Source organism: Polypterus senegalus, chromosome 1, assembly GCF_016835505.1.
Source record: "Polypterus senegalus isolate Bchr_013 chromosome 1, ASM1683550v1, whole genome shotgun sequence".
NCBI classification, from domain to species: domain Eukaryota; kingdom Metazoa; phylum Chordata; class Cladistia; order Polypteriformes; family Polypteridae; genus Polypterus; species Polypterus senegalus.
The window spans coordinates 275,247,099-275,272,592 of record NC_053154.1 but is presented as its reverse complement, the minus strand read 5'-3'; the positions used below and the strand labels follow the sequence as shown (position 1 = coordinate 275,272,592).

The window sequence follows — 25,494 nt, the reverse complement described above, 5'->3', positions numbered from 1 at the left end:
AAACCAGTTACTGTCAAGTTTCGGCAATTGGATAAAAACAAACAAACAAACAAACAAAACATATACCTTTGGCTATTGATAAAAATGACAAGAATTAATAAGTAATTTTTGTTTTTTGTTTTCTGTCTGTCCAAACACCAACATTTTTTATTTTGAGGTATGGATTCAGAAATAGAAGAAGAGGATGCTAAAAGTCTTACATATTTGTTTCTGTACTAATTTCTTTAAATACAGTACTTTTTGAAATCTCTTAAGACTGAATGCAACGACACACACAGAGAAAGCTTACTAGTGATGCAGTCATGCTCCCTGCATATTAAATTTTCTGTTTAATTTGATATATAACCACAGAACTGAATAATGTACGTGAATTCAGGCATCGCAAAAACAAGGTGAGATCCAGCAGATCTACTGTAAAACTCTACTGGATTTTTGTGACTGCCTCATGGATTGACTCAGCCACATAATCAATGTTCTTTGTGGTAAGACCACACATATTTATGCGCCCGCTGGCCATCAAGTAGATGTGCTTTTCCTTGATAAGGTAGTCCACTTGTTTAGCTGAAACAAAGAATAAAAATGAAGAATGAAATAAGCCATCTATGATTTCAAATGACAAAAAAGCCAAAACCTATACAGAAATTGTGTTGATCTTGTTTTACTTCCTACAGTAAGGTGAAGTGTTATTACTCAGGCATTGCCAAGAAAAGACCTTGAAGCCCATCTGTACAGCTGCCAAGTGGGGCAAATGATTAAAACTGAAAACAGCATCTAGATGTAATTGTAGTAGTAGCAATTCTACGGTCACGTGTGTGGAGTAAAGTGAAATTCTACACACACAAAAAATTGTTCCTGAACTTCACTTTATGACAGTCGCTGCAATGTTTGAGGTGTTGCTATGGCGTGTGCCCTTAGTCATTAGCTTATTCATCTCAAGTTTTCTTAAGGATTTCCAGTTACAACCAAGCCTTCCTACCACCTGCAAAAAGGTGCTGTCAAGCTAAAATAAACAAACTGAGTGACCGTATTGTCTTGTGTTACTGTAAATCCCATCCAATTTTTTACCTAACGATCTGACAGCATGTTCATTGTTAACAGGTTTGAAATGGAGTATAAAACATAAATCAATAAATCTTAACTTGAACGTCTGTCAGTACAGATATATGCAAGAAACCTCTCGTTGGGGTTACATGTTATGTGGCATCGTTTTCATTTCCAAAAGTAAAGAAAGAAACAATCATTGAAAGCTCATTACTTAGTATCTAAATTAAAAAAAACAGTACTTGTATAATGTTTAAGAAAATCCAGCATCACTGTGATTGCCATCTATATATTTAGAACATTTCCTAAAACAGAGTAAAAACTATTAAAAAGTAAATACATTTTACAAATACATACGGTTGAGGCCAGTAAAACTGAACATGCCAATCTGCTGCGTAATGTGTTCCCAGGTCCCTGGAGTTCCCAATGCAATTAACTTTGCCTTCAACTGTGACCTCATTAACAAAACACGGTGTGCCATAGTTTTTACATTGTCTTTCCTGAAAAAAAATAAAGAAAAATAAAATAATTGCCTATCTATTTATTTAATTATCTATCTATATCTGCATCTACACCTATTTACAGAGACAGAGTGCTCTCTCAAGTGTCACACACAACCACAGCCTGCCTCTAGTGGGGATCATGGGGAGAATAAGATTATGGTTGTACAGCGGCTCACTTATCCTTTGTTTCTGCTGTAAGGATGGAAGATCTCAAATGAACAGAAGACTTGTAAGGTCTCCAAAGCTCCAATTCCATGCCCACTTGACTTGGTTCTTCCAGTTTAAACCAGCGCAGAACCAGGAAGAGTTTGCCATTTGGGATCAGCACATGCACACAACACAATAATGTCTGCAAATTCCCAAGCTCTTTTTTGAAACAAACAGAGAAAAACACACCTCTATTAAACAGAGTAGCCTGTGGTGCCCCGAAAGTTCTTACATCGTTCTTGTCATCTGTCCACAAGACAATTTAGAGTTTAAATTTATGTCTTTAAATCTACATGCCCCCTGGTTGACTGGCTGAGAAGAATTATTTGGCAATTTGTATGCAACATAAGGAAAGTTAATTCATTTGTGAAAGGAGAGGGGAAAAAGAAAAAAATTGGAGAACATCAGATTAATGTTTCACTTTTAAGTCAGAAAGGGCAATTTTGAGGGTTCCAGTATAGTGCAGAGTATCTTATCCTCATCTTTTTTTTTATCTATATCTAAGTAAAGTAGGTTACGGATATCCGACCTACGAACGGGGCAGCAGCTGCGACGCATGCTCCTCATTAACTGCCGCTCCGTCATCTTCGGCCTGGGGACACTGCAAGCGGTGGCTGGACAGAGGCTGGAGGGGGGAGATTTTTCTGCTTGCGCAGTGTAGTGTCCCTCAGGCGGCTCCCGGAGACAAGCAATTTCTCTGCCCACCCACCACACATGGCTGCCCAGTTTGTTCTCGGTGGGCGGCTGGTAATGCTGCGAGCGGTGACCCGGTTGTGGCTAAACGGAGGCTACTGAGGGTGCAGCATTATAGTGTACCTCAGGTGGCTGCCTGTTGAATGGGGGCGGTGGTGGGCGATTCACTACCCGCCTTTGGCCACACCGTGTTCGTTCTCGGGGGACGGACGCTGCAGGCAGCATATTGTAGTGGAGGTGACTGTGAGGTGGGGTGGTGATGAACCGCCCCTTGATGCCCCCATTCATTCTCAATAGCAAGCCTTCTTGTACTGTTACGCACATAGCAGGAAGTTGTCTCTTGTCAGTACATCAGACGTGTTGACGACAGGTGCCTTCCTGCTGTGATAGTGTGTACAGTGCTGTGCAGAAGAGCTCATCTTAACCTTTTGTCTTCACCCTGCAAGAATGTCTCTGAAACACAAATCTGATGCAACTGCTGGTGATACAGTAAAGAAGAGAAAAACCGTCACCATTGAAAATAAAGTAGAAACAATAAGGTGGTCAGAGAGATGTGAAACTCCATCATTCATTGGCAGAGCACTTGGTTACAGTCGGTCAACAATAGCATTTATTAAATTTATGTACCTGTTCCGACTTACATACAAATTCAACTTAAGTACAAATCTACAGTCCCTATCTCATACGTAACCCGGGGACTGCCTATAATTATTTATAAGAATATTCATAAAACTTGAAGATTAGCAAAGCAAGCCTGAAAAACTAGAATATGTCACTAGAAGGAAAGTGCTGGTGAGATAGAGACTGTCACTGGAGTAAAGTATAGGAGGTGCCAGACACCAGTTTTGAGGTATAAAATGCACCATCAAGTCATTTGCATCTGTTTTTAGGACAACACAACACTACATAATATGTCAAATCAGACAAAAATCTGGGAACACACAGGGAAGATGCATCTCAGAGCAGCCACTGGATCTTACCATTCTAAAAAGAGTGCTGGGGTGTTCAGTGTGGTGGCTACAATCCGAGCTCCCTGAGAAGGAGGGTTCGACCAAGTTGTTCGGACAATTTTCTCCATTTGAGAAAGAATTCTGTTGGCGTTGTCTGTGTCCTTGGCTACTACCGTAAGATTTCCCACTCTCTCATCTAAGAAGAGATAAAATATTGATTAAAAATGAATCAGAATATTCTAGAAGCTCAGAATATTTAAAATATACCCACATTCACTTTAATTGATAGTAACCCTACAATTTAAAGTACACCACAAAAATTTGCACTTGTTTAGCAGTTTACAGTTTAAATTAAATGTTAGAATTACTAGAAAACTGGATTACAGTATCATACTGAATACTTCATACATTATTAAGTGAAAGATATTTTATTTAAATCAAGGATAGAAGTGGCAGTGTACATCATTAGTACTAACCAATCTTCATGCTGAAAAGACAGCAAAACTATTTTTTCCTTCACAATGCATTCTAATTCTAACAAGAATAGCTGAGATTCTAGTATATAATGAAACAAATTGCATCCTCATCCTCCTAGTTTAATATCTTTTGATTAGAATCTTCCACACTCAGAGCGGTTTGTCCATATTCCATACGTAACCTGTTTCATGTAATACTGGGCATTTCTGCTTTATTTAGTGCTTCAATTTCTGTAACATATACACTTACACTGTTCAAGAAGCAAGTGCACTGAAACATGCAACTGAGTGTGGTTTGTGTAAAACAGATAGAAGTAATAAAAAAAAAAAAATAAAAAAAGGGTGAACAATTGTTGGGGAACCACAGTGTGTGCATTCCACAGTAGTATGCAGGTGTGAAATAACAAACCCCCCAATAATTATCAAAACACACAAACTTACTTTCTGTACCAATAACCCTTAATAAAAACCTCATTAAAGAAATAAGCGGCAGCATATTTAATCCCCACAGTGAAATCTGCCCAAAAACAAAAATAGAAATAAGCTAGAAAGGCGGTGCAATCTGGAATGCTTGGCCACAATACAAACTTAAGTTTCAGGGCTAATAGAAAAGAAGCTATTCGATACATAGCAAATCACATTATTTCATAGTATTGTTCATATTTTCTTAGTAATATTATATATATATATATATATGTACTACACAAAGCTACTTACTGTATAACCCAAAATTTTTGGAAAATGACTGTGCACAAAAAATCTCAAAGCCTTGGGAAACAAAGTAGCGCACTGCCCAGGCGTCCTTGTCCAGGTCCCCTGAGGCAAAGCCTTGATAAGCGGAATCAAAAAAGGCAAAAAGCTTCTTTTTCTAAAGTAATGGAAAATTAGAAACAATTAGGGAATATAACAGAACATGACTTGCAGCTCTGCCTTTACAACCTATCTGTTCACAGGTGACCGGACTTCAACAAGCCTATCTGTGGTTTATTGCAGGCAGCTGGACTATCAATCCTAAAATCTCATGTATAGAGCTGTCCTGGGCAACATTAGCCAAATATGATCAAATATACTGGTTCAAATACATTACCGTTTAGGTGGCAATGCTTAATGCAAATATTCTGAATGTTAACGTTTTATGTCGCACCTTCATCCTTTCAGCGATCTGTTTCCACTCTTCTGCAGTTGGGTCTGTACCAGTGGGGTTGTGTGCACAGGCATGTAACACAAAAATAGAATACTCTGGTGCATTCTGTAAAATAAAAACACAATTAAACATATTTGTGCACTTGCAAACACAATAAAAAAATAATTACTCCTCTTTTCATGCTCACAAACATATTACAGCATGCATTGCTTCCGACATATTTTAGCAAAGCTACTTTAAGGAGTATAAATGGTTAACTAGACAAATTTACAATTTTTGCTAACTTTACTTAATTTTAAACATACAGAGACAGAGGTAAAATCATTATTACTGACACAGTGAATTTATCATTGCAGACATTACTTTTTATGAAGATAAATTCTACAATTAACCTCCAAGTCTTCCAGGAATCCTTCCAAAGCCAGCCCACGTTTCTCTGCATCCCAGTATCGGTATGCGCGGATATCCTTAAACCCAGCATCAGCAAACACTGCATTGTGGTTCTCTAAAAAATGATGGCAAGGGAAAAATAAATGGAACCATTATTCATTCACATAAATATAGCACACATTAAAATGACATGAGGTGCACAAAACAGCCACAGGCAATGGTTTTGATTGGCACACAGTAAATGGCATGCGAAAAGTAAAACAGTTACATTCCCAGACCTTCTAAGGTTAACAATAGATGAGGTCTGGTTGGGGAGCACGCACTGGTACGGTAAGTTGCTGTACCCACCACATGACGAAACAGCTCAGCATCCTGGCTGGCAACCCCCCCACCCGGCAGACACGCGGTAGGCCAATCCACAGGACACATTTACAACCACAACTACTCACACCAGCCCAGTTTAAAGTGATCCAGTAACCCAGCAGGCGCGTCTTTGGAATGAAAGAGAGAAAAAATGGACATCTGGAGGAAAAGCCATTTAATAAAAATGGAGAACAAGCTCAGCTGTAACGAACCTGTGAGGCAGCAGCAGTGATAATCACCACGTTACTGTGCCATGTATTACTGAATAATCTGATACATTTTAAATAGATTTTACTCAGATATATAGTAACATTTTCTTGCATATTTTGTATTGATTGATTGATTGGCTGCATTATCAGTCCTATGAGTCTGTATTCTTGTTTTTTATGTTTCTACTGCTGTATGCATTTGAATTTCCCGATAAATAAGTGTATCTAATCTAATCTATTTACATACACACACTCCAAAAATAAATATAAATAAAATCAGTAATGATTAGCTACATACCAAATACAATACATTTTTCATCTTTATTGTACTTATCACTGGCTATTACATTGTGGCTGAGAAAAATAAAATAAAAAAAAAAAAAAAAACACTGTACAATTAAAAAATAAAATAAAGAGGAACTTGTATCTACTGCACAAAACAAACTGAAAAAATAGTGTTTGCAAATTAAATGTAAATTACATAAACTGAATTAAGACAATTAAATCATTAAAACAGCAAATATCAGACACAGGACACCTCTGTACTTCTGTCTGGCAATTCAGATTTTGAACTAATAAACCCTACAGATGAATGTAGTATTTTTACTAATGGTCTGAGTTATAACTGTCCATTTAATAGTTCTCCAACTTCTAAATTCACTTCTACAGAATATTCATAATCACCTTACAAAACCTACCCGACATGTCAAGTATTAAGGCAACTGAATTAAAAAGTCTGCGGTGGGCTGGCGCTCTGCCCGGGGTTTGTTTCCTGCCTTGCGCCCTGTGTTGGCTGGGATTGGCTCCAGCAGACCCCCGTGACCCTGTAGTTAGGATATAGCAGGTTGGATAATGGATGGATGGATGAATGGAATTAAAAAGTTGGCTTCATGGCACGACAATGAGAGTCTCTGGTTTTTGCCCCCCAAGAAACAGCAAACTAAATTTTTTTTAAAGTGCAACATAATCAGTCTGCATTAAATTCATAACACAACATTAAATAACATTCTCAGTTCTGCTTAATACAGTTCAGTGTAACATATTCATCATTTTATATATAGCAGGGGTCACCAAGTCCATTCCTGGAGGACCACCATGGCTGCAGGTATTCATTCTAACCCTTTCTAATTGAGTGGCCTGTTTGTGCTGCTAATTAACTTCTTGTGAATTCATTTAAATTGACTTGTTTTTTTAAGATTTGTTCTCCTGAATTTCTTCATCGTTCCTCTGAATTACTTTATTTCTTTCCTTAAGCGGCACCCAAACAGAAATGAAATGTGAAGTGAGGGAGCCAACAGAATACCAACTAAGTCAGGGCCTCAAACTCCAACCAACTGCTTAATTAGGCATGGATTCTTGCTATTATTTAAACTCATTCTTTAATTCCATGGCTTGTTGCTGCTTTCATTGTGCAATTGCATACATTTCTGAAATTGTTGATTTTTCTTTTCTAAGAGCACTATTAAAATGTTTTGTGGAGATGAGCAGATCAACTTTCCTGAGACCTTCATTGTTCTTTATTTTCAGATATTGTATGATGGACACCAGTTGTTTTGGCTCATTTTGTATCTCATTATTTTTTGGCTGCTAATTAAGGAAAAAGAAACAATTAAGGGGTCCAAGTCTTCAAGAGCAAATCAATTAAAATTAGTTCAAAAGAAGTTAATTAGTATCAAAAACAGGTCACTCATTCAGAAAAGGGTTAGAATGAAAACCTGCAGCCATGGTGGTCCTCTAGGACTGGAGTTGGCGACCCCTGATATACTGTATAGTATACTAAAATCTAAAGTATTCTCCTAAATATTAAATGCGCAACTTGCAGATCACAGAATCACTTAAATAAATAAATAAAGTAAATAAATAGTTAAATGTAAATCCTCAAAATCTCACACTAGCAGAAAGAATAGTTTTTCAGGCATTGAATATGAAAATTGCAAAATAAGAGCTAAACTTAGAATAAGGGAGAAGTAAAAAGGCAACAGCATCAATTAAAATAAAAAAATGTTAAATATCCTGAAGTGCCCAGTCACACGTGCATAAAGAATGACTTGCCTAAACAAACAAGCAACATTGCTTTATTATTTTTAGGTTGTTCAGTTCTGCCATTTAAAAGTTGAAATTACAGAACAAAAAATAAATGTGGATATATCCCCCTCTTGTGGCCACACACAAGTGAAGGACTTTTTCAGCAATAAATGCAAAATGTTTCAGTTAACTCTGCATTTTAATTTATAAGGACAAATCTTTGTGTTTATAAATATAGTTAAGTGATTATTGTTTTTTAAAACAAAAACTTCCTGTGAACTAAATTTTAATAAAAACATTAGACAGTTGGTAAACCTATCAACCCACATAATTATCTGATATAATCCTCGCAGTATATCTGCTGCACCTCTAAATCAGGTCTGGGTATGTAGGGAGGATACACATCATGGTCAGCTTCCATAACAGCACTGCCGATCTTGGACACACGTTGGATTACACCTTTTGACTGGGTAGGGAGTACCTAGGATTTCCCCAAAGGTAGCTGAAGACAGTTTAGTCCTGTCTAGCTACCTTTACCATCACCAGGATTAGAAGATGCAAAAATGAAGAAATTATTATTGGTCGTATTATTTTGTTTAATTCAAGAGTAGTGGCTACTCTGTGTTGAGTAAAGCGGTTTAACTGGACTAATAATATTTATATTAATAAACCATTAAAGTAAAATGATGCACAATAATTCATGCCTTAATTAAAATATTTGTATGTACATGTGTTTCAATATAACTTTATCATGATATATAAAGATACATCATTTTCAGAACTACAGACACCGAGCACACAACAAACCATGCAGACTTAAGTTCAAACCCTTGCCTTTATGAACACTGAATATCAGCTAGGGCCTCCTTATCTGTGCTGCTGTATAATAGAAGCCAAATGATCTGCATATCTGGTTTATGACAACAACCTATATAGATAGACCAGTGGGCTCTATAAAAAGAACCCTGAACTTTGGTAATGGGTATTTGGTCAGCATTTTCATAAGGCAGTGTTCTTCAACGCCCTGCAACTTTGAGCCAGCAGCCTTAACATATGTGCCATTAAACACAAGGATGAAAGAAAATAAAGTTCATACAGCACCCCCTGACATGAGGAGAAAACTGAGAGTTTCATTACATTAAGCCTTAAACAATGTGGTAGTCTTCAGATTTAGGGTTTTAATTCAGGTTTCAAAAATGAAGGTGTTCGTTTAACAGAATTCTTTGTTACCACAGATTTTTTTGTCCTTTTATTTCTCATTTTCAAATTTTCCCCTTTGAAGTATAGAACACACTAAATAACTAGTTTTTTATTTCCAAAGTTTTTCTGTGCCTTACAAACCATCAAATCAAAGTTTTTCAGAAAAAACATTCAGACATTATACCAGAGTTAACATAGAACTGAAAGATGAATTGGACTGAGAAATTACAACTCCCACAGGAACACAACCAACTAAGCACAACTGCTATCCAGAAAAATCAGAGAAAAAGGAAAATCTAGATGTAAGCAGGTACAGGAATAAAAAAATGACAGGCCAAAAAGAAGAAAAGTGACAGGCCAAAGAGTGAAGTATCTCAGTCTGAGGTAAGGTTTGCCTCGCACTATACAGTATACTGTAATACTGACCAGATTTTCTTAGGATATACTGGTTTCTTTCCACATTTCAAAAATATGAGCGTTAGTTTAACTTTCATGTCTAGCTTGAATCATTACGAGTGTACGTGAAGTTCCATCAAGCCTTGGTTTCTGATTTGCACCAAATTCTGTTAAAATCAATTTTGATTCCCCAAGACTTTTTAAATGAAGAAAAGAGTTCAGAAAATGGAGGGAGAGTTCAATGAATGTGCCAAACGTCTGCTGCCATCACACAATATGTGTAAAAGTCCAGTTTCTGGAGTGAGCAGACAGCGGCTGCTGCTAGGGGATAATTCATACAATAAAAAAAATGATTGTATGTACATTACCACAATACTGTGAGCTGGGGGGCTGATCATACCCCTAGAGGATAGAGATGCTCCTGGAGAAAACCCCTGAAAATGTTGTCAGATTACCTTCACATTGCTCCTTACCTTACTTGCTAGGCTACTTGCTGCTCTATCGCGCAGTACTCTGCATACTTAAAAGCCTGTACAGCACCTGTCAGTTTTGGAATTGATTGTTTGCTGTTTTCTTTTTCTCTTTCTTTCCCTCTCTCTCTGACATTCTCTGCTCCTGTCAAGAAGCACGTTTAAACTTTTAAAAAAGACAAATGTTTGTTTGCAGTGTTTGAATAAAGTTCTTGTCTCTACAACCATCTCTGTTTCTGTGCAAATCTATGACTCAAGCGTGACAATACATAGTAAATAATACTTTATTATATTTTCAATTACAATAACAAGCAATGAATCTAAATTCTCCACCAAGTCTAGAATTTTATTTTAACAAAGTACAAGAAAATACTTTGTTAATTTTCATTCTACTCTTTCTGATTAGGTTCCGAAGAATGAGAGTATAAAGCAAATGCAGTCAAAAGATGGTTCCTGTGTAAGGGTGCTGTGTTCATTTTATGTTACATGGCAAAAATACTTAAGTTTGTTCACAATTAAACTGATTAGGCTTTACTGTTACGCAACAGCAACACCCACTGTACCTTTTTTGCCAATAATTTATTCATCTAATAAAGTTTTTTTAACCAGTCTCGTTTTCTAGCTGACTTATCTTATAAGTGCATGAATCACATTGCCTGATATTTAACCAACAAAAAACACTACCTTTTTGTGCCCTGTTGCTAGCTAGTCAGCTAACAAAATCCCTTCACTTGTTTGGCTTGAGCTGACAGTTACAGTGTTTGCATAATAATGTAATGATAAGTAATTATGTTAGTATTACTGTTTGTAGGCTCATGTGCAATTGAGTAGAGACCTGCAACTTAATTCTTTCGAGGGCGAGGTGTCATTTTAGTTTTACAGGCAGGAGTGGGTGGGTGAAGGACTAAGATACCAAATTAAAATAATTAGAGTCTTCAAAATTTTTTTAGCTGCTGAATTAAACTGAATCATTTTTTTATCTACAGCAGCAGATTCAATGTTTATTGAATTTAAGTAGCTTTAAAGGTGTGTTTTTCCTGTGAATCAGCAACTTACTATCAGTTAATCTTCCACATACCGAGAGACACTCCAGAATCCAAAACAGAAAAAGGTGTACATTGCTGCTTTCCTTTTTTAATTCATTTCTGTTTATATTTTTTCAACAAATGTTATCTTAACCCTCAATGGGTCCTTGTTAGAAAGTTACGTTCCGGGTCCTTGGGGTTCAAATTGCACCCCTATTCGTTGGTATATATAATTCAATGGTACCAAGCTCAAATTCAATGAACTAAAGTTAAGATGCGTTTATTAGGTAAGTGCATGATGCATACACAGCTTATGCAGTGAAATGGTGCAGTTAATGGGGTTGCGGCAGTGAGGGTTGGGGGGGCAGCGGAGGGGACTGGTCATATAATGCACATTCCGTCTAGCCGACCCCTTCACTGCCGCGATGTAAGTGCCATTTTAATTCCAATGTTCTAATAAGATTGTAAAATATATATTAATCACACCTTTTACATGCAAACGTTTAAGATTTCTGCAAATGACATGTCTAAAGTTACATGCATTTGTCACAAAGTACATTTGATTTATTGACAGAATGTGCTGGACAAGCAGGCCTAGAGCACTTATCACAGAATTTGCGTGTCTTCCTGTCAAACTCACGCGGGCACAGGTGACAACGTCCCTGTGTCTTCTTCATTTTAGCTGGTCTCTCAGTTCCTGCTTCTAGTTCTCCAGAGTCCAGCTCTAGAAGTTGGATTGCATCCATGATCTGTCTTCTGAGGTAGGCTGCATTGTCCAAACGTCTTTTAATCAGTGGCTCGACAAGAGACTCCCCGAGACTCACGATGAACTGGCAACGACGTATCGCTTTGGATGACTTGTTCCAATCAGGGTTATTGCACATCCAGATCACGAAACTGGCAATGGCAGCTGTGTCAAGCATGTTACAGAACAGGACCATTGGCCACCTGTTGATTTTTCGTTTGCAAGAGTAGATGCAGGCCAAATGATCCATGTTATCTACGCCACTCTTAGTAGCATTCTAATGAAGGATGATCTCTGGTTTTTGTTTCATACCATCAACAGCCTTGTCGTGATGCATTGTCGACAAAAGGATGACCGACTTTCCTTTTTTGGGGACATATGATACCAAAGTTTTATTGCCATCAAATGCAAAGATCGAAGAAAATTCGTCTCTGTTTTTTGCTATCATGCTCAGAGGAATGTCTCGTTTATTCTTGCGCATCGTTCCTACATAGGTCATACCCTGTGTAAGCAATTCTTCTGTCAGTGCAACTTTTGTAAAAAGGTTATCTCCCACTACATTACGACCACTTTTGTACCAAGGTGATACCATTGCTTTCACAACACGTGCACCCTGATCATGATCTCTGACTTCATTCGGTTGCCGCCCAAGATAGACCTCTGCATTCAGTGGATAAGATGTGGCACTGTCACAGTACCACCACACCTTTATCCCATATTTGGCAGGCTTACTGGGAATGTACTGCCTAAATGGACATCGTCCTCTGAATGGGACTAGTTGTTCAACTCTGTTCAACGACGGTCGTTTATTTGAACCAGTCATCCTCCCAGCGTGAACGACTGTGGAACCGTCTGGGTAAAGTTGAAAGAACTGCATTGTAGGTCAGTGATAGATTATGTATAAGGCCACCGCCTCTGTTCAACGACAGTCATTCATTTGAATCAGTTGTCCTCCCAATCCACCTACAATACAGTTCTTTTAACTTTCCCAACCAATCAGTTAGAATTCAGAAAGCACTCTGGATGGAAACAAAGTCCAGCATAACTCTTTTTTAGGATAACCATGACCTGGATAGCTGAGAATCTCCACAGACTTCTGTCAAAAATTAAGTTTTTTTGGGGGTGCATATTGCACCCCCGATGAAAATATGCCAGCAATAATTGACGTTAACACTTTTTCTATCATTTTATGCATGACCGTATGAAAAACTAGTGCACTTACAATGTCCTAGAGGATAACTGCTGAAATTTTAATAATAACATGGTAGTAGACATAGAAATGGGCATGGGGTGCAGAACGCAACATAGTTTCTTAATCTTGTTAATTCAATGCAAGGTTCAAAGAGTCTAGAGCCTTGGAAGAAAAAAAAAACATGGTACCTGGAAAAAAATCCTATGGAGACACCCTTAGAAGATTAAACAGGCATAGCCAGGATTTGATTTTAGTGTTCTAGAACGGTGAAGCATCAGCACAAATCAGGTTGATTGCGCTGCCACAATAAGGATTTCTATTGAACCAATGCTTTGGAAGCACAAAAAGTATTGCAGTTGATTGTGCTTTCCTCTATTGAAATTTATATTTACTTGGCATTAATATGAAGCTGGGCCCAATGAAAGAATTTCTACTGCAATATCTGTCCAGATTTCATATCTTGTCACCTTAAGCATTCCAAACAAATTCTGAAACTCAGAAGCTACAGGTCTATGCTTACTCCAAAATATCTAAACAGCACATTTCAAATGTTTTGGTAACAATCAAAAGAGAAAGTCAGGGTGAAAGACAAAGAAAAATGCCAAGTCTCATACTTAGTTGTGATATGCTGTTCAGCTTCAGCTCAAATCTCCGAAAGTAATTATCCATTCAAAACATTCTCTCCTTTTTCTGATGCATTTTGGACACTAGCATAAAGACAGGTGCTGACCTGCCAAATGATAAACTATTAGTGGTGTGCTGACTCACACAACCAGCACAACAGCTGGGCAGACCAAATCACACAGTAATCTTGGAAATGCCTGGCGAATACCTTTTCTTGGACTAGGTTCAAGAACATCTGATATGACATCAGTAGAGAAGATACAGTGATCTGTAGCCACAGGACATCTTTAGAATTCAATAATTCAATGGCAGACAACATTGAAGGCAGCCTTTATGTTATAGATGCTAAAAGAAAGTTCTTCGCAGCAAACACTGAGGTACTCTGTAGCCCAAAATAGCAGAAGCCATGGAAACAATTTAAAAAAGAAAGATCAGTTGGACACATATGACACTGTCCTTTTGACATTCTCTTAAAATTTCCAAAATACACTGGGAAAAAAATTGCATTAAAATGAGAGGTAGCCGGGATGTTAATCGATTCCTCCAAATCAAAGGTTATGGTTCTCTCCCTGAAAATATTGGCTTGCCCTCTGCAGGTGAATGAAGACCAGCAACTCCAAGCAGAAGTGTTAAAAGTACTTTGGAGTCTTGTTTAAGTAGGAAAATGTAACTGGATTTGTATTGTTGCAGCCTTGTAATAAACCAGGAGGTGAGTATTTTGAAGAAAGCTGTTGATTTACGGTTCAATGTGAATTTTCATCCTCACCAATAGCCAAGCATGTGACTGAAATAAGTGACTGTAAGTAAAAGAGCCCAAAATGAGCTTTCTCCTCAGCGTTATGATACTGTAAGGAACTAGTAAAAAGAGTGCTCCTGCTAGTTCTAAATGAGAGTAGCCATGAGAGATGGTTTGGACATCAAATGCGGAAGCCCTCTGTGAATAACCCATGGCATACGTGCAGCATACAATCAACTAGGTGTTTTCGCATGACAAGGTTGATGGATTATGGCATGCAGTTCACTGGAGAACATCAGGGTTACGCTCAGCAAATGCTGGAGGGGACTACTTTTGGACACAGAGAAGTTTAGTCTGCTTAGCTTACTATCAGCAAAACCGCCATAAGGATAAGCAGAAAACGTTAATGAGACATCAAGGGAAGTTAAGTTCAGGCTCCAAAATGCATTAGTTATACTACACTTGTATTACTGTGTGCTATTCGATAAGAAAAAAAAAAAAAAAAGAGGTTCTCCAATGAAGAGTACCCTGGTGAAATTCAGAAAAAATGTACATTTTCTTACTCTGAAACATTAATAGAAATCAGACTTTGAAAGTATCTAATGTAGTTAAAAATCAAAAGCACCACTGAAGTGCATCAATCTTATTTATTTTAGCCAAACAGTAAAAACGTACTTAATGACATGGGAACCAGCTAAGCCTAACAGAATTCAAGACAGAAATATAAAAGGTTCTTCTGTTAGAGGTTGGTAAACAGACTGAACAGTCCTTCTCTATTCTATGGTTAAAAAAAGAAATGAGTGAGACTTTAAAAATTAGAGTTGCAAGTCTGATCGTGCGTTTTACTTGGCTTCATGTGCTGTACTGGCTTGCTAGTAGCTAGCAAATGACTGTCAATTATGTCAGCTTCATGTTAACAAAATCACACTGAATTAAATACTCCACCTATTGCCTCTAGTGTATAGTTAGAACTCTTTTCACTTCTTGCATTCCCATTGAGTTTTAAGTAGTTGTGACTAAATCTCAGTGCAATCGGCACTCACCCCAGGAAGGTGCAGAGATGTAGACAGGTGTGGTAACATTGTTATTTCCATTATACCAGCGACGCAGGAATTCTGCTCCTATTCTCAGAGCACCTGTGCCTCCCAGCGACTGAACTCCTCCCACCTGAAAAAGAACAAAAATGTACCAGTCTTTTCGAAAAAAATAAAGCACCTCACATCTAATGTTTTTTCTAATTACTTGTGATTGACTCATGTTATGAAAAACTTTACCCTGTTCTCAGCAATTGCAGGGCTGTCTTCCCCAAGGGCAATTTTAGAAGAACCGGCTCTGAACTCTGGCAATCCCAGAATGGGCAGGTACTCATGATTCAGGCTGTGATCCGCAGCAATTTGCTGCTCGACTTTCCGGACTACAGGTAGGACCCACGGCTGGGAATCATCTGTGCGATAAGCTAAGGAATGACATAACAGAGATTAAGATTAGTAACTGTGGATAAACCCTAGTCTATATACCATTGACAGTGAATTTTTAAATTCTACACAAGATTATTGACAATTCAACCTTTGTTGATGGGCAAATTATTTTAACCTTTTTCACCTGTAATAAAATCTTATAACAGACAATATTTAACTAAAAATCAAGTGGATCATTACAAAAAAATTCAATATTAAATAATATTAATTTCATAATACACAGGTCTGTCCTATACCAAAATTCTGTCATATCCTCTACAAAAACGATGTATGCCAGGGGTAATACAAAATCAGGAGTGAGCTATGCATATGTAGTACTGTATATATAAACAGAATAACTTTTAAAATATAATTTATTCATATGGCACATGTATGATTGAATAAAGTATTAATGGGTACCACACAGGAAAAAAAGATGAAACATTATTTTCATTATGTATAAACACTGTGGACTAAAGGGGAGGGATTTTTAGGAATATCTGTTAAAACAGACTTTCAAAAATCAAAACTCTATAGACTGCTACCTGACCAGAAATAAGAACAATAGTTTCATTGCAAAACATTATATCCCACTAGTATAGAAAGATTGTTGATTGAGATTCCTGTGCTGTACTGAAGTAATATTCTAGAAATCATAACATATCTTCCTCTCTGGCATTTTAAGATATACACATTTTATTTCAGAACATAATACATGCCACTTCCCTTTCAGTGCAAACTGCTAAATATGCTTTCATCCTGTAAGTACCTTCCAAACACCTTAAATGACAGTGCAAGGTTTTAGTGTAGGCAGTGTTTACCAACTCCTTCATTTGCCCTTTCTGAATTAATTGCATATTAATTTTATTCATAGTTCCCCCTCCCCAATTTGTTTGTATCACCACACTGTTTAAGGACTGTGGATGCTCCAAGCATTTTGTGTGCACCTTCTAAGAAGCAGTTATTGTTGTCATCTTTTATGACAAGCCATTTAGGATTGGATTCTAAAAAGCAGTACACACACGTCATACTGAAATGCTTATACTTTATACCCAAGATTTTGCTTCATAGACCGTACACACATTGCAAAGGAAAATGTGTACAGATGGGCATATTGGCTGGGTTGGTTAGTGGCAGCCTTTGGAAGGCCACTGGAGCAGAGGAACAGAAGAAGCCTAATACGCTGAGTGCAACATCCCTCCGGTATGACTCCCATTTGGACACCCACAGGTCTGCATGGGGAGTTGTAGTTCTGGTGAACAGCCCTGTTGCAGTCGCTGGTTGCCACTAGAGGGGGCTTCAGGGTGCAACCTACCCTGTCAGGGACAAGTTTCCGGCAACAGTACTGTTGTGCTGGAAGTACTTTTGGGTCCAGATTAAAAAAAGGAGTGCTTAACCTTCCCTGAGTAAATCAGAGTTGGGAAAAGCTCACCTTTAATTAATAAAGATGGAGAAAGGAGAATTCTTTAAAGAGAAGCCTTGTAAGAAGTTATATTCATCCAAGTTATATGATTAATAAAATACTTTATTTAAACGAAGGACTCAGTTTGGAGGAGCAGCATCAAGAGTTTGGAGTTGGGAGACCACCCCCCCATGAACATATATTTAAATAGTGTATTTGAATTGAATTGAATGCAACAGGCTTTAATGTGCTTACAATTACTTACTTTGCCAAGTCCTAAGTAACAACTGAAAACAATACACCAGATTTGGAATTTAGTTCATTTTTTTGGTGCAAAACGTTAGTTTAGAGTGTATCTTCTATTAAGAATGATAAATGGTGACTAAGATTTTTCTCCAATCATTTTGTGTAACTGCTTGACACCATGCAATGTATTTTTGAGGTTATCATTTCTCTTGCTTGCGCCTCCGGTTTCTCTTTTGTTATTCCACAATTTTCTTTAAAATATGACTTTCTTGATATTTTTATTATTAAATGTACTTTATTTTAATTTAGTTTAATCTATTTAAAATGTATTATCTGGGTTCATTGCTTGTGTAGCTAAGTGGCATTTTTCAAGAAAACCTAAATCTTTTGAATCAATTACTTTTTTAGATATGCATATGAAAATTAAATGCATTAATATGAATTTAACAAATCTGCAAAACGTTATATTGTCTGTATTGAATTTCATCACCAAAATATGCCATTTTTTATTCATTTAACACTTAAAAAATTGTTTTTTTTTTCAAAATTGAAGTATTAAGATCTATAAACAAATTTTTAACACTTCTAAAATATTAATGCAAGGATATCTCTGATTTCCCCAAAGGTTATGGAAACTTTTCTGTGTCATCCAGAATGAAGCATTAAGCCTAATTAAATAATTTAAATGCTTTACTTCTAAATGAACAACAACGAGAGCCATCAAGATTGTCTTGTATTCACTTTGTCTTAAATTATGAACAATGAAATTAAATATTAAAATGTTCTGGCAGAGCTGTAGTTTATATTTAGCCTTTATATTCCCAATTTGGAAAAATGGTTTATTTAATCCTGTTTTGCATAGCTTGAAGTTTGGTGGCTCATAGGTACCGATTGAAATTGGAGATGGCCTTGCTGCAGATTTTTTTTGGCTTTATTGCCTGCAGCCATGACAAAAGCGAATGTGACATTTGATCCAAATAAACTTGAACTTGCATTAAAAGGTGCCTTTAGATTGCATAAATTTTAACAGCTAATGAAGAGCTAATGATGACCCTAAGTGGGCAGTGTACCCAGAATCCTACTTCCATTTATACAAGGAGGTCCTGTATTGACTTACTAGAAATAATTTCTCTGTCCTTAGCATCTATCAAGGCTTGCCCCAGATGAGTATGGCATACAAGATTTCTTACACTATGTTAATAATTGAGCAGGTATAGTATCTAAAAAGCAAAGGGCAACTATTACACTATTTTGTAAAATGGATATTTGAAAGGTATAAAAGATACCAGGCTCTAAAGTCCTTAATGAAAATCTGTGGAACTGCAGGTTGTCATCTTTGAAAAAGTTGTGGGGCTTAGGCAGGGTTGGCACTCTGGACATAAAGGGAGGACAGGGAGCCACGAGTACAGATGCAGAATACAGAATTTATAAAGACATAAATAATATTTAATGTATTAAACAATAAAAAATTAATATGTGCAGTATCATTTAGGCATTCTTAAATTATAAATAAAATTTAGAGTGCAAAATGACATGTTTGAGCCACACAATTTGATGTATGGTTTCCTTTTTTTGTGCATTAACTGTAGTTCTTACAATTTACTAGACTGTCTGCAGTATCACTAAAAGTCTTAACAATACCGACAGCCTAAATGAAGTGAGCAACACTGCAAAAAAGCACAACTTAGTTTGGAAAACAAGAGTGAAAGGTTTTGTCTCAGAAAGTGTGATCTAAAACACAAGGTTAAAGCATAAGAAAATGAATGACATTTTTTAACCTTAAACCCTCAAAGTTCTAGTGAGAAACACATAGGAACTGTCATTCTTCAAAAGTAGGAAAAGAGCCTAAACAACTCTGCAAAGAATATGAGCAAATATACTGTGGCAGCAATCTGTTGTACAAAACCAAAAGAGATGTACCAAACAGAAACATTCATTAAACATCTGCCAAAGATGCTTGCACAATTTTCTATGAATATTTATGCAATCCATAAATTTAGTAGTAGTAGCAGCACATATGCACAGAGGACAGAGAAATTCCTACTTGCATGTGTGACCAACAAGCAAAAATGTCACCACTTTCTGACATCCTAAACATAAAAAAAGGATTTATTGAAACGCTTAACTTCTATCAGAGAAATGAAATATCATTATTGTGTAAAGGTTTTCTTATACCCACATATACTGTACCGTTTACTCAGAGAAGAAATTCTTGAGCCACATTTCCTGGACACCACAGAGGATTTAGTCATCTTAGATGCAGTTGGCAAAGAAAAGGTACTCAAATTTTAGGTCAATACTAAAAATGAACACATAAAGCCTTACATCATGCCCATTGTGCATAAGCTTACAATAAGGTAGCTATGTAAATGCTAATTGTACTGCAGCTTTTCTCAGGTAATTAGTGACCAGATTTAAGGTAATGGGACTCAAGAGATGAGTAAAGAGAATATCAGGTAAGTGGGCTTGTGTATAATTTTTCTTAAATGTTTCTGACATTTGCTGGAACTTCTGTTATCTGCACCTCTGCTACCATCACCACTTAGCTCCTTTGGTCAGCAACACTGTTATACTGTAGCTCTCTTGACCATCATCCACTGGGTTCCAACTGGGTTCAAACTCCAGCTCTGGTTTACTGGCGTACCAGAAAAGTTGTTAACCCTTGATTTAGGTAATCTATTCTGTTCACAAAGACAATAAAATTAATACAAATAAAAATCACTTTCTCCAATAAATTTTGTATATGGCTGACCCTGAGCCAAGATCCCTCATCAACAATTTATGGCAGTAAGGGTGTGAAGCCAGCACTTTTCAAAACAGACTAACTCCAGCAGAAACACCAACGTGTTTCAGAAGGCACAGCTTGCAGGAATTGATCGGAAGACTCAGCATTTTGGCATTAAAGGAATACTCCATTCCAAAAATAATTTATTTTATATGTTACTGACTCCATGTACTTCGTAGTGGTGTGTGTACACTATATATATATATATATATATATATATATATATATATATATATATATATATATAGTCTATTATATAAAAAAAATCTTGGGAGGGAGACTAGGGAGATGAGATGTGATCTACTCGGAAGACAATTTGACGTCCCGTGAGACAAGGCAGTGAGACAACATTTAAAACAAGTTCACAAACATCTAACCAAGCAGTTGTTGGAATGCATTTGGCAGACATACTTCATGTGCACCCAGCTCTTAAGTATTGTTTTTACAAAATTTTTAAAGTAAAAGTGAAAATATTGCACATGTAACAATCTCTTTAAATTGTACATCTGGTAAACCAATCCCAGGGATGGGCGAGCGAAGCGAGTAGGGGACATAGCCCCCTAGTATATATATTATATATCCATCCATCCATCCTCTTCCGCTTATCCGGGGTCGGGTCGCGGGGGCAGCAGCTTAAGCAGAGAGGCCCAGACTTCCCTCTCCCTGGAGAATCCCAAGGCGTTCCCAGGCCAATATCCTTCTGTGAGTTTCAATAGGTTTCACTCAGTCACTAAGGCGTGTTGTTCAACACTGATGCAATCCTGCAGCGAAGTGTCCATGTTCATTTGACCTTGGCTTCAACTACATGAACAGCAGTGCACTGCTCTATAAGTCATTGTTAATGTATTGTATTGCATTAGCTACTCTCCACTGCAGTTACTGCATAATAATAATAATTGTATTTATATAGTGCCTATCCTATGCTCAAGGTGCTTTTTGAAATTGCCTTTATGTTTTGATTTAATCTCTTACAGTACGTTAAAACGTCCATTGAAAAAAGAATCTCATGTTACTCATGTCACATAATCCACGTCAGTTATCCAGTTGCTTGCTCAAAACAAATGTTTTTTTTTGCTAAAATAAATAAAATAATTAAATAGTTATTTACATAATTATCAGTACATACATAAACTGTAAACCCAAAGCCTCACAGGAGTGACTTTTCCAGCAGAATAAGTCAAAATTTGGTCAAGTCATACACTGATTAAGAGTCCCATCTTCAATTCAAGCAGTCACTCTCATGCATCCGGTTATTTATTTATATATATATATATATATATATATATATATATATATATATATATATATACAGTATATATATATATATATTCATTCATGGCATTCGTAGTCTGAATCACAATCTGATTGTACGGGTGGTTGCCTACCAGGTAACGCTTGTTGATGGTCTGCAAGTCGGCAAACATCCACCACGGTGTCCTCTTCAGTTGTGAGAAGCAAGTCATAGATTGATCACAGCACACTTCACAGCTGCCTTTATATGCCAGTCCCCAGTATCTCCCACCCTATCCAAAGACTTGCCACTAGTCGTCTGGATCTCACAACTGTACTGGTCGGAATGAATGGACGCATCCCAGGATGCCTGTGTTGCACCAGTGATCCTTACAGGACTGTACCTGTTCCTGCTGGAATAGGCTCGAGCATCAAACAAGGCTGTACTGTAAAACGCAGGAGCATAAAATAGATTTATTGATAAAATGTATGCCTAGGGTGTTATATTTAAATATTTAGTTCCAGCAAAGTGTAACCATGCGCAAAATTTAAAATCATCGCTGCTCAGTACTTTGACCCCAAGTTGCTTTCCATAAAAAAGACTGTCAAACTGAACATATCAAGGACGACAGTGTCATTCTCCTGTATCCTTTTCCTGTTTATCCATACAAGAGTGGACAGTGGGAAATGAGCACTGTGCACCCCTCCTAAAGAATTTTTAAAATGTGGTACACTGTATCATGAACACAGACAGTGTAACATGGACATTACATGGAACGAGGAGCACAGAGTAATACAAGCAGACTAAAATTCAGTCGACCCAACATTCATGACAGCACCCAAAAACACAACTCCACAATAACTTAAACAAGCGAAACATTGTAAATATTCTTATGGGCTTGAAACTCTAAAGGTGATACATGTGCGATACCTTTATAGTCGAAATGAGGAGGCGCCCTTAACTAATTTCATCTTTATTTACGTTATTATTGTTACAGAGAGCGCGTGACTGGAGTCAATCGGTAGTGATCAAAGATACTTTACACACACACAAGCACATATACATATATATGTAAGCTTCTTTTATTTCCTCTTTTTCTTATTCAAATGAGCATGCGTGATAATTCACAGACTGTAGCAACAATTAACAGTCATATATATATATATATATATATATTAATTAAAAAGACCGTGTGTTTAAAAAGAACATTTCAACTGACCTTTACAATAATAAAGCCAACAAACTAAGTTGTTAAAACGTTCAGAAATTTTACTAGTAGAGATTTCCATAGAGATTTACTGCATTTATTTGCATGCTAATTGAAGGATGTCAACAGCGACGTATTTGCATGTTACAATTACCGTCCTGTGTGAAGTAAACTTGTGATTCGCAGATGCCGCACTTTGTCATCTGAAAAGCAGTACGTACGCGCTTTATAAAGTGCCACAAAATAAAAAGGTCACCATCCATACCTCCCACTCCCAAGTTCACTTTGGTCGGGTGTTTATCTTCTCTAAAATCGGCGGTCAGCTTAAACACTGCCACGGGAGCAGCCTGCGGCACCTCAGCAAACAAGGACATATCGACGAGATGTTGACGAGGAGACAGAAGCAAAACAGAAATAACCAGAGTTCAAGACAGTGCAGCTTTTCACCTTCACAAATAGGACGCAGAATAGGCGGGATGTTCTTGCCGGCAAAACCCAGTAAGAAAAACAGGAAGGCGTACTATTAAGTAAGCGAACCAATCGTAGAAAGCTTTAGTTCACTGAACCAATAAGAAGATCATACTTCTAACAGTATGCACTAACAGTAGCAACCCAGGCAACCAATAAAAATCCGGTATGTTGTAACTGACGACGAAGAAATCCAATTAAAGTGATCTTAGGCCCATACAACGTCCTGACAGGAAATCAATATTTTATAAAGTAAAGTCGTGAAGAGCAGGAGTGTTGACCAATAGAAAGCCATCTAAGACGCACACCTCCAGCTACACCCCCTTCTCCTCACTCTGGCATTTAAATCAGCCTCCTTCTTGGACATTGAAAGAAAGTGTGGGTCGTGCTTGTTAATTACGGCAAAAACAGGAAAGTAGTAAGTTACTGGACAAAGTCAGCTTTAGTGTTGTAAATGATATATCCTAATTTTCTGCGTTATTAAATATTAGTCACGTTAGAATCTTTATGTGAACTGCAGTAATATATAAAAGAGAGGGTGTGAGAGAAGAAAGAAAAATTATGGTCTGCTAGTAAATTAAACCCACTTAGAATGATAGAGCTCATTATTTGATTACTTTTGGCGGCATGAATTGTTAGTGATGATGCCACATGGCTCCGGTGTCTCTGGTTCGAATTCCGTTCTCAGTGACTGTGGTGTTTTCTGTGATATTTTCGGTTTCTTACCGCATTCCCAGAGATGTGCAGGTTAGGTTGATTGGTAACTCTAAATTAGGCGAGTATGTATGCATACCCTGTGGTGCCAGGACAGGCCTTGCCCACTGTGACCCTGATCAATAAAGTTTGAGAGTCTAATAAAGTTCTATCTATCTATCTATCTATCTATCTATCTATCTATCTGTCTACATATGTACAGTATGTATTCATACTTTGGTTAACAGTAGTGGTGGATTTAGGCCAGCCCTGTTCAATGTAAATTTGAATAACTGGGCCTTACTGTCTTAGCATACAAGTTCTAGAAGCATGTGCTGTAATAAACACATTCCTTGAAACATTAGGAAAAAAACTAGCCATCATAAATGTGTGCAAAGTTTAAGAAATCATGCATAAGACTCTGGGGCTGACAAAGTCAGCTTTTGTAAATGTATAATGTTTAGAGTGTTAGTCAGTCATCCAAGGAGTGGCCATTCTGATATACTGTAAATCGATAATCTAAAATAAACTATAAGAAACAACATGGATCTGCTACACACTCTTGTCTTATGATCTTATGATTATGGTTATGATCTGTGTTTATGATTTCACAGACATGAAGATGGTAGGTGATATATGGTAAAGACCAAAATGGAAGCTGTATTTAAACTATTCTTAGGTTATGGCACCATAGCAAAGCTAACTTGTTCATTATGATTAAGTTAACCTTAATTAAAATTAACATGATTTTAAGCTTTATATATACAGTGGATTCAGAAAGTGTTCAAGTTTCAAGTCACTTTCAGCACACTTTATTGTTCTGTAGATTACATTTTAAATGGATAAATGTACCTTTTTTGCCATTCAGTCTACACTCAACAGCTCATAATGGCAAAGTATAAAAATGCTTTCAGAAAGGTTTGCTAATACATGAAAATTAAGAAAAATGAAGTCTCTCATTTATATAAGTATTTAATTCAGTACTTTGCAGAAGCAACTTTTCCAGTAATTACTGCTCTGAGTGTTCTTAGTGAAGTATCTATAAGTTTTGCACACCAATGCCTAGACTTGGGCAGTTTATCCCATTCTTCCAGGTGAATACTCCATAAACTGCCGTCTTTAAGTCTATCCAAAAACGTTCTGTGGGGTTTAAGTTTGGCTTTGGGTGGGGCTCTCAAGGTCTGTCAGAGATATGTCCCAAAGACACTCCAGTGTTGTCTTGGCTGTATGCTTTGGGTCTTTGTAGTGCTGACAGGTGAATCATAGTCCCAGTTTGAGGTTGCATGCAGGTTTTGTCAAGGACCTCTCCGTATTTGGCTGCACTCATCCTTCCCTTAATTGTGGCCAGTCAGTCTGTCCCTGATGCTGAGAAGCACCCCATAACATAACGCTGCCACCATGGTGATATACCATAGGGATGATATTAGGCAGGAGATGAGCAGTGCCTGGTCTTAGCCAGATATAGGTCTTGGAGTTCTATCCAGAAAGTTTTATTTTTGTCTTAATAGACTAGAGAGTCTTTTCCCTCATGCTCTCAGAGTCCTTTAAATGCCATCATATGCCTTTCACTCATGAGAGGCTTCTGTCTAACCACTCTACCATAAATGCCTTATTGA

The 25,494-nt window shown here is 37.2% G+C and overlaps 1 protein-coding gene across 1 annotated transcript in view; it reads right to left on the bottom strand.

Moving 5' to 3' along the window:
- Nucleotides 1-23,201, bottom strand: part of got1 (glutamic-oxaloacetic transaminase 1, soluble) — a 23,775-nt gene extending 574 nt beyond the window's left edge. Inside the window, exons 1-9 of the mRNA XM_039774757.1 lie at nt 22,983-23,201; nt 15,664-15,845; nt 15,433-15,556; nt 5,407-5,519; nt 5,015-5,119; nt 4,588-4,738; nt 3,425-3,590; nt 1,399-1,541; nt 1-561 (exon numbers count right to left, since the gene is read on the bottom strand). The exon at nt 1-561 is cut by the window's left edge and continues 574 nt beyond it. Of these exons, the coding sequence (XP_039630691.1) occupies nt 422-561; nt 1,399-1,541; nt 3,425-3,590; nt 4,588-4,738; nt 5,015-5,119; nt 5,407-5,519; nt 15,433-15,556; nt 15,664-15,845; nt 22,983-23,091 (1,233 nt within the window). The 5' untranslated portion in view covers nt 23,092-23,201 and the 3' untranslated portion in view covers nt 1-421. The remainder of the gene's footprint in view (nt 562-1,398; nt 1,542-3,424; nt 3,591-4,587; nt 4,739-5,014; nt 5,120-5,406; nt 5,520-15,432; nt 15,557-15,663; nt 15,846-22,982) is intronic.
- Between the last annotated feature and the right edge of the window lie 2,293 nt (nt 23,202-25,494).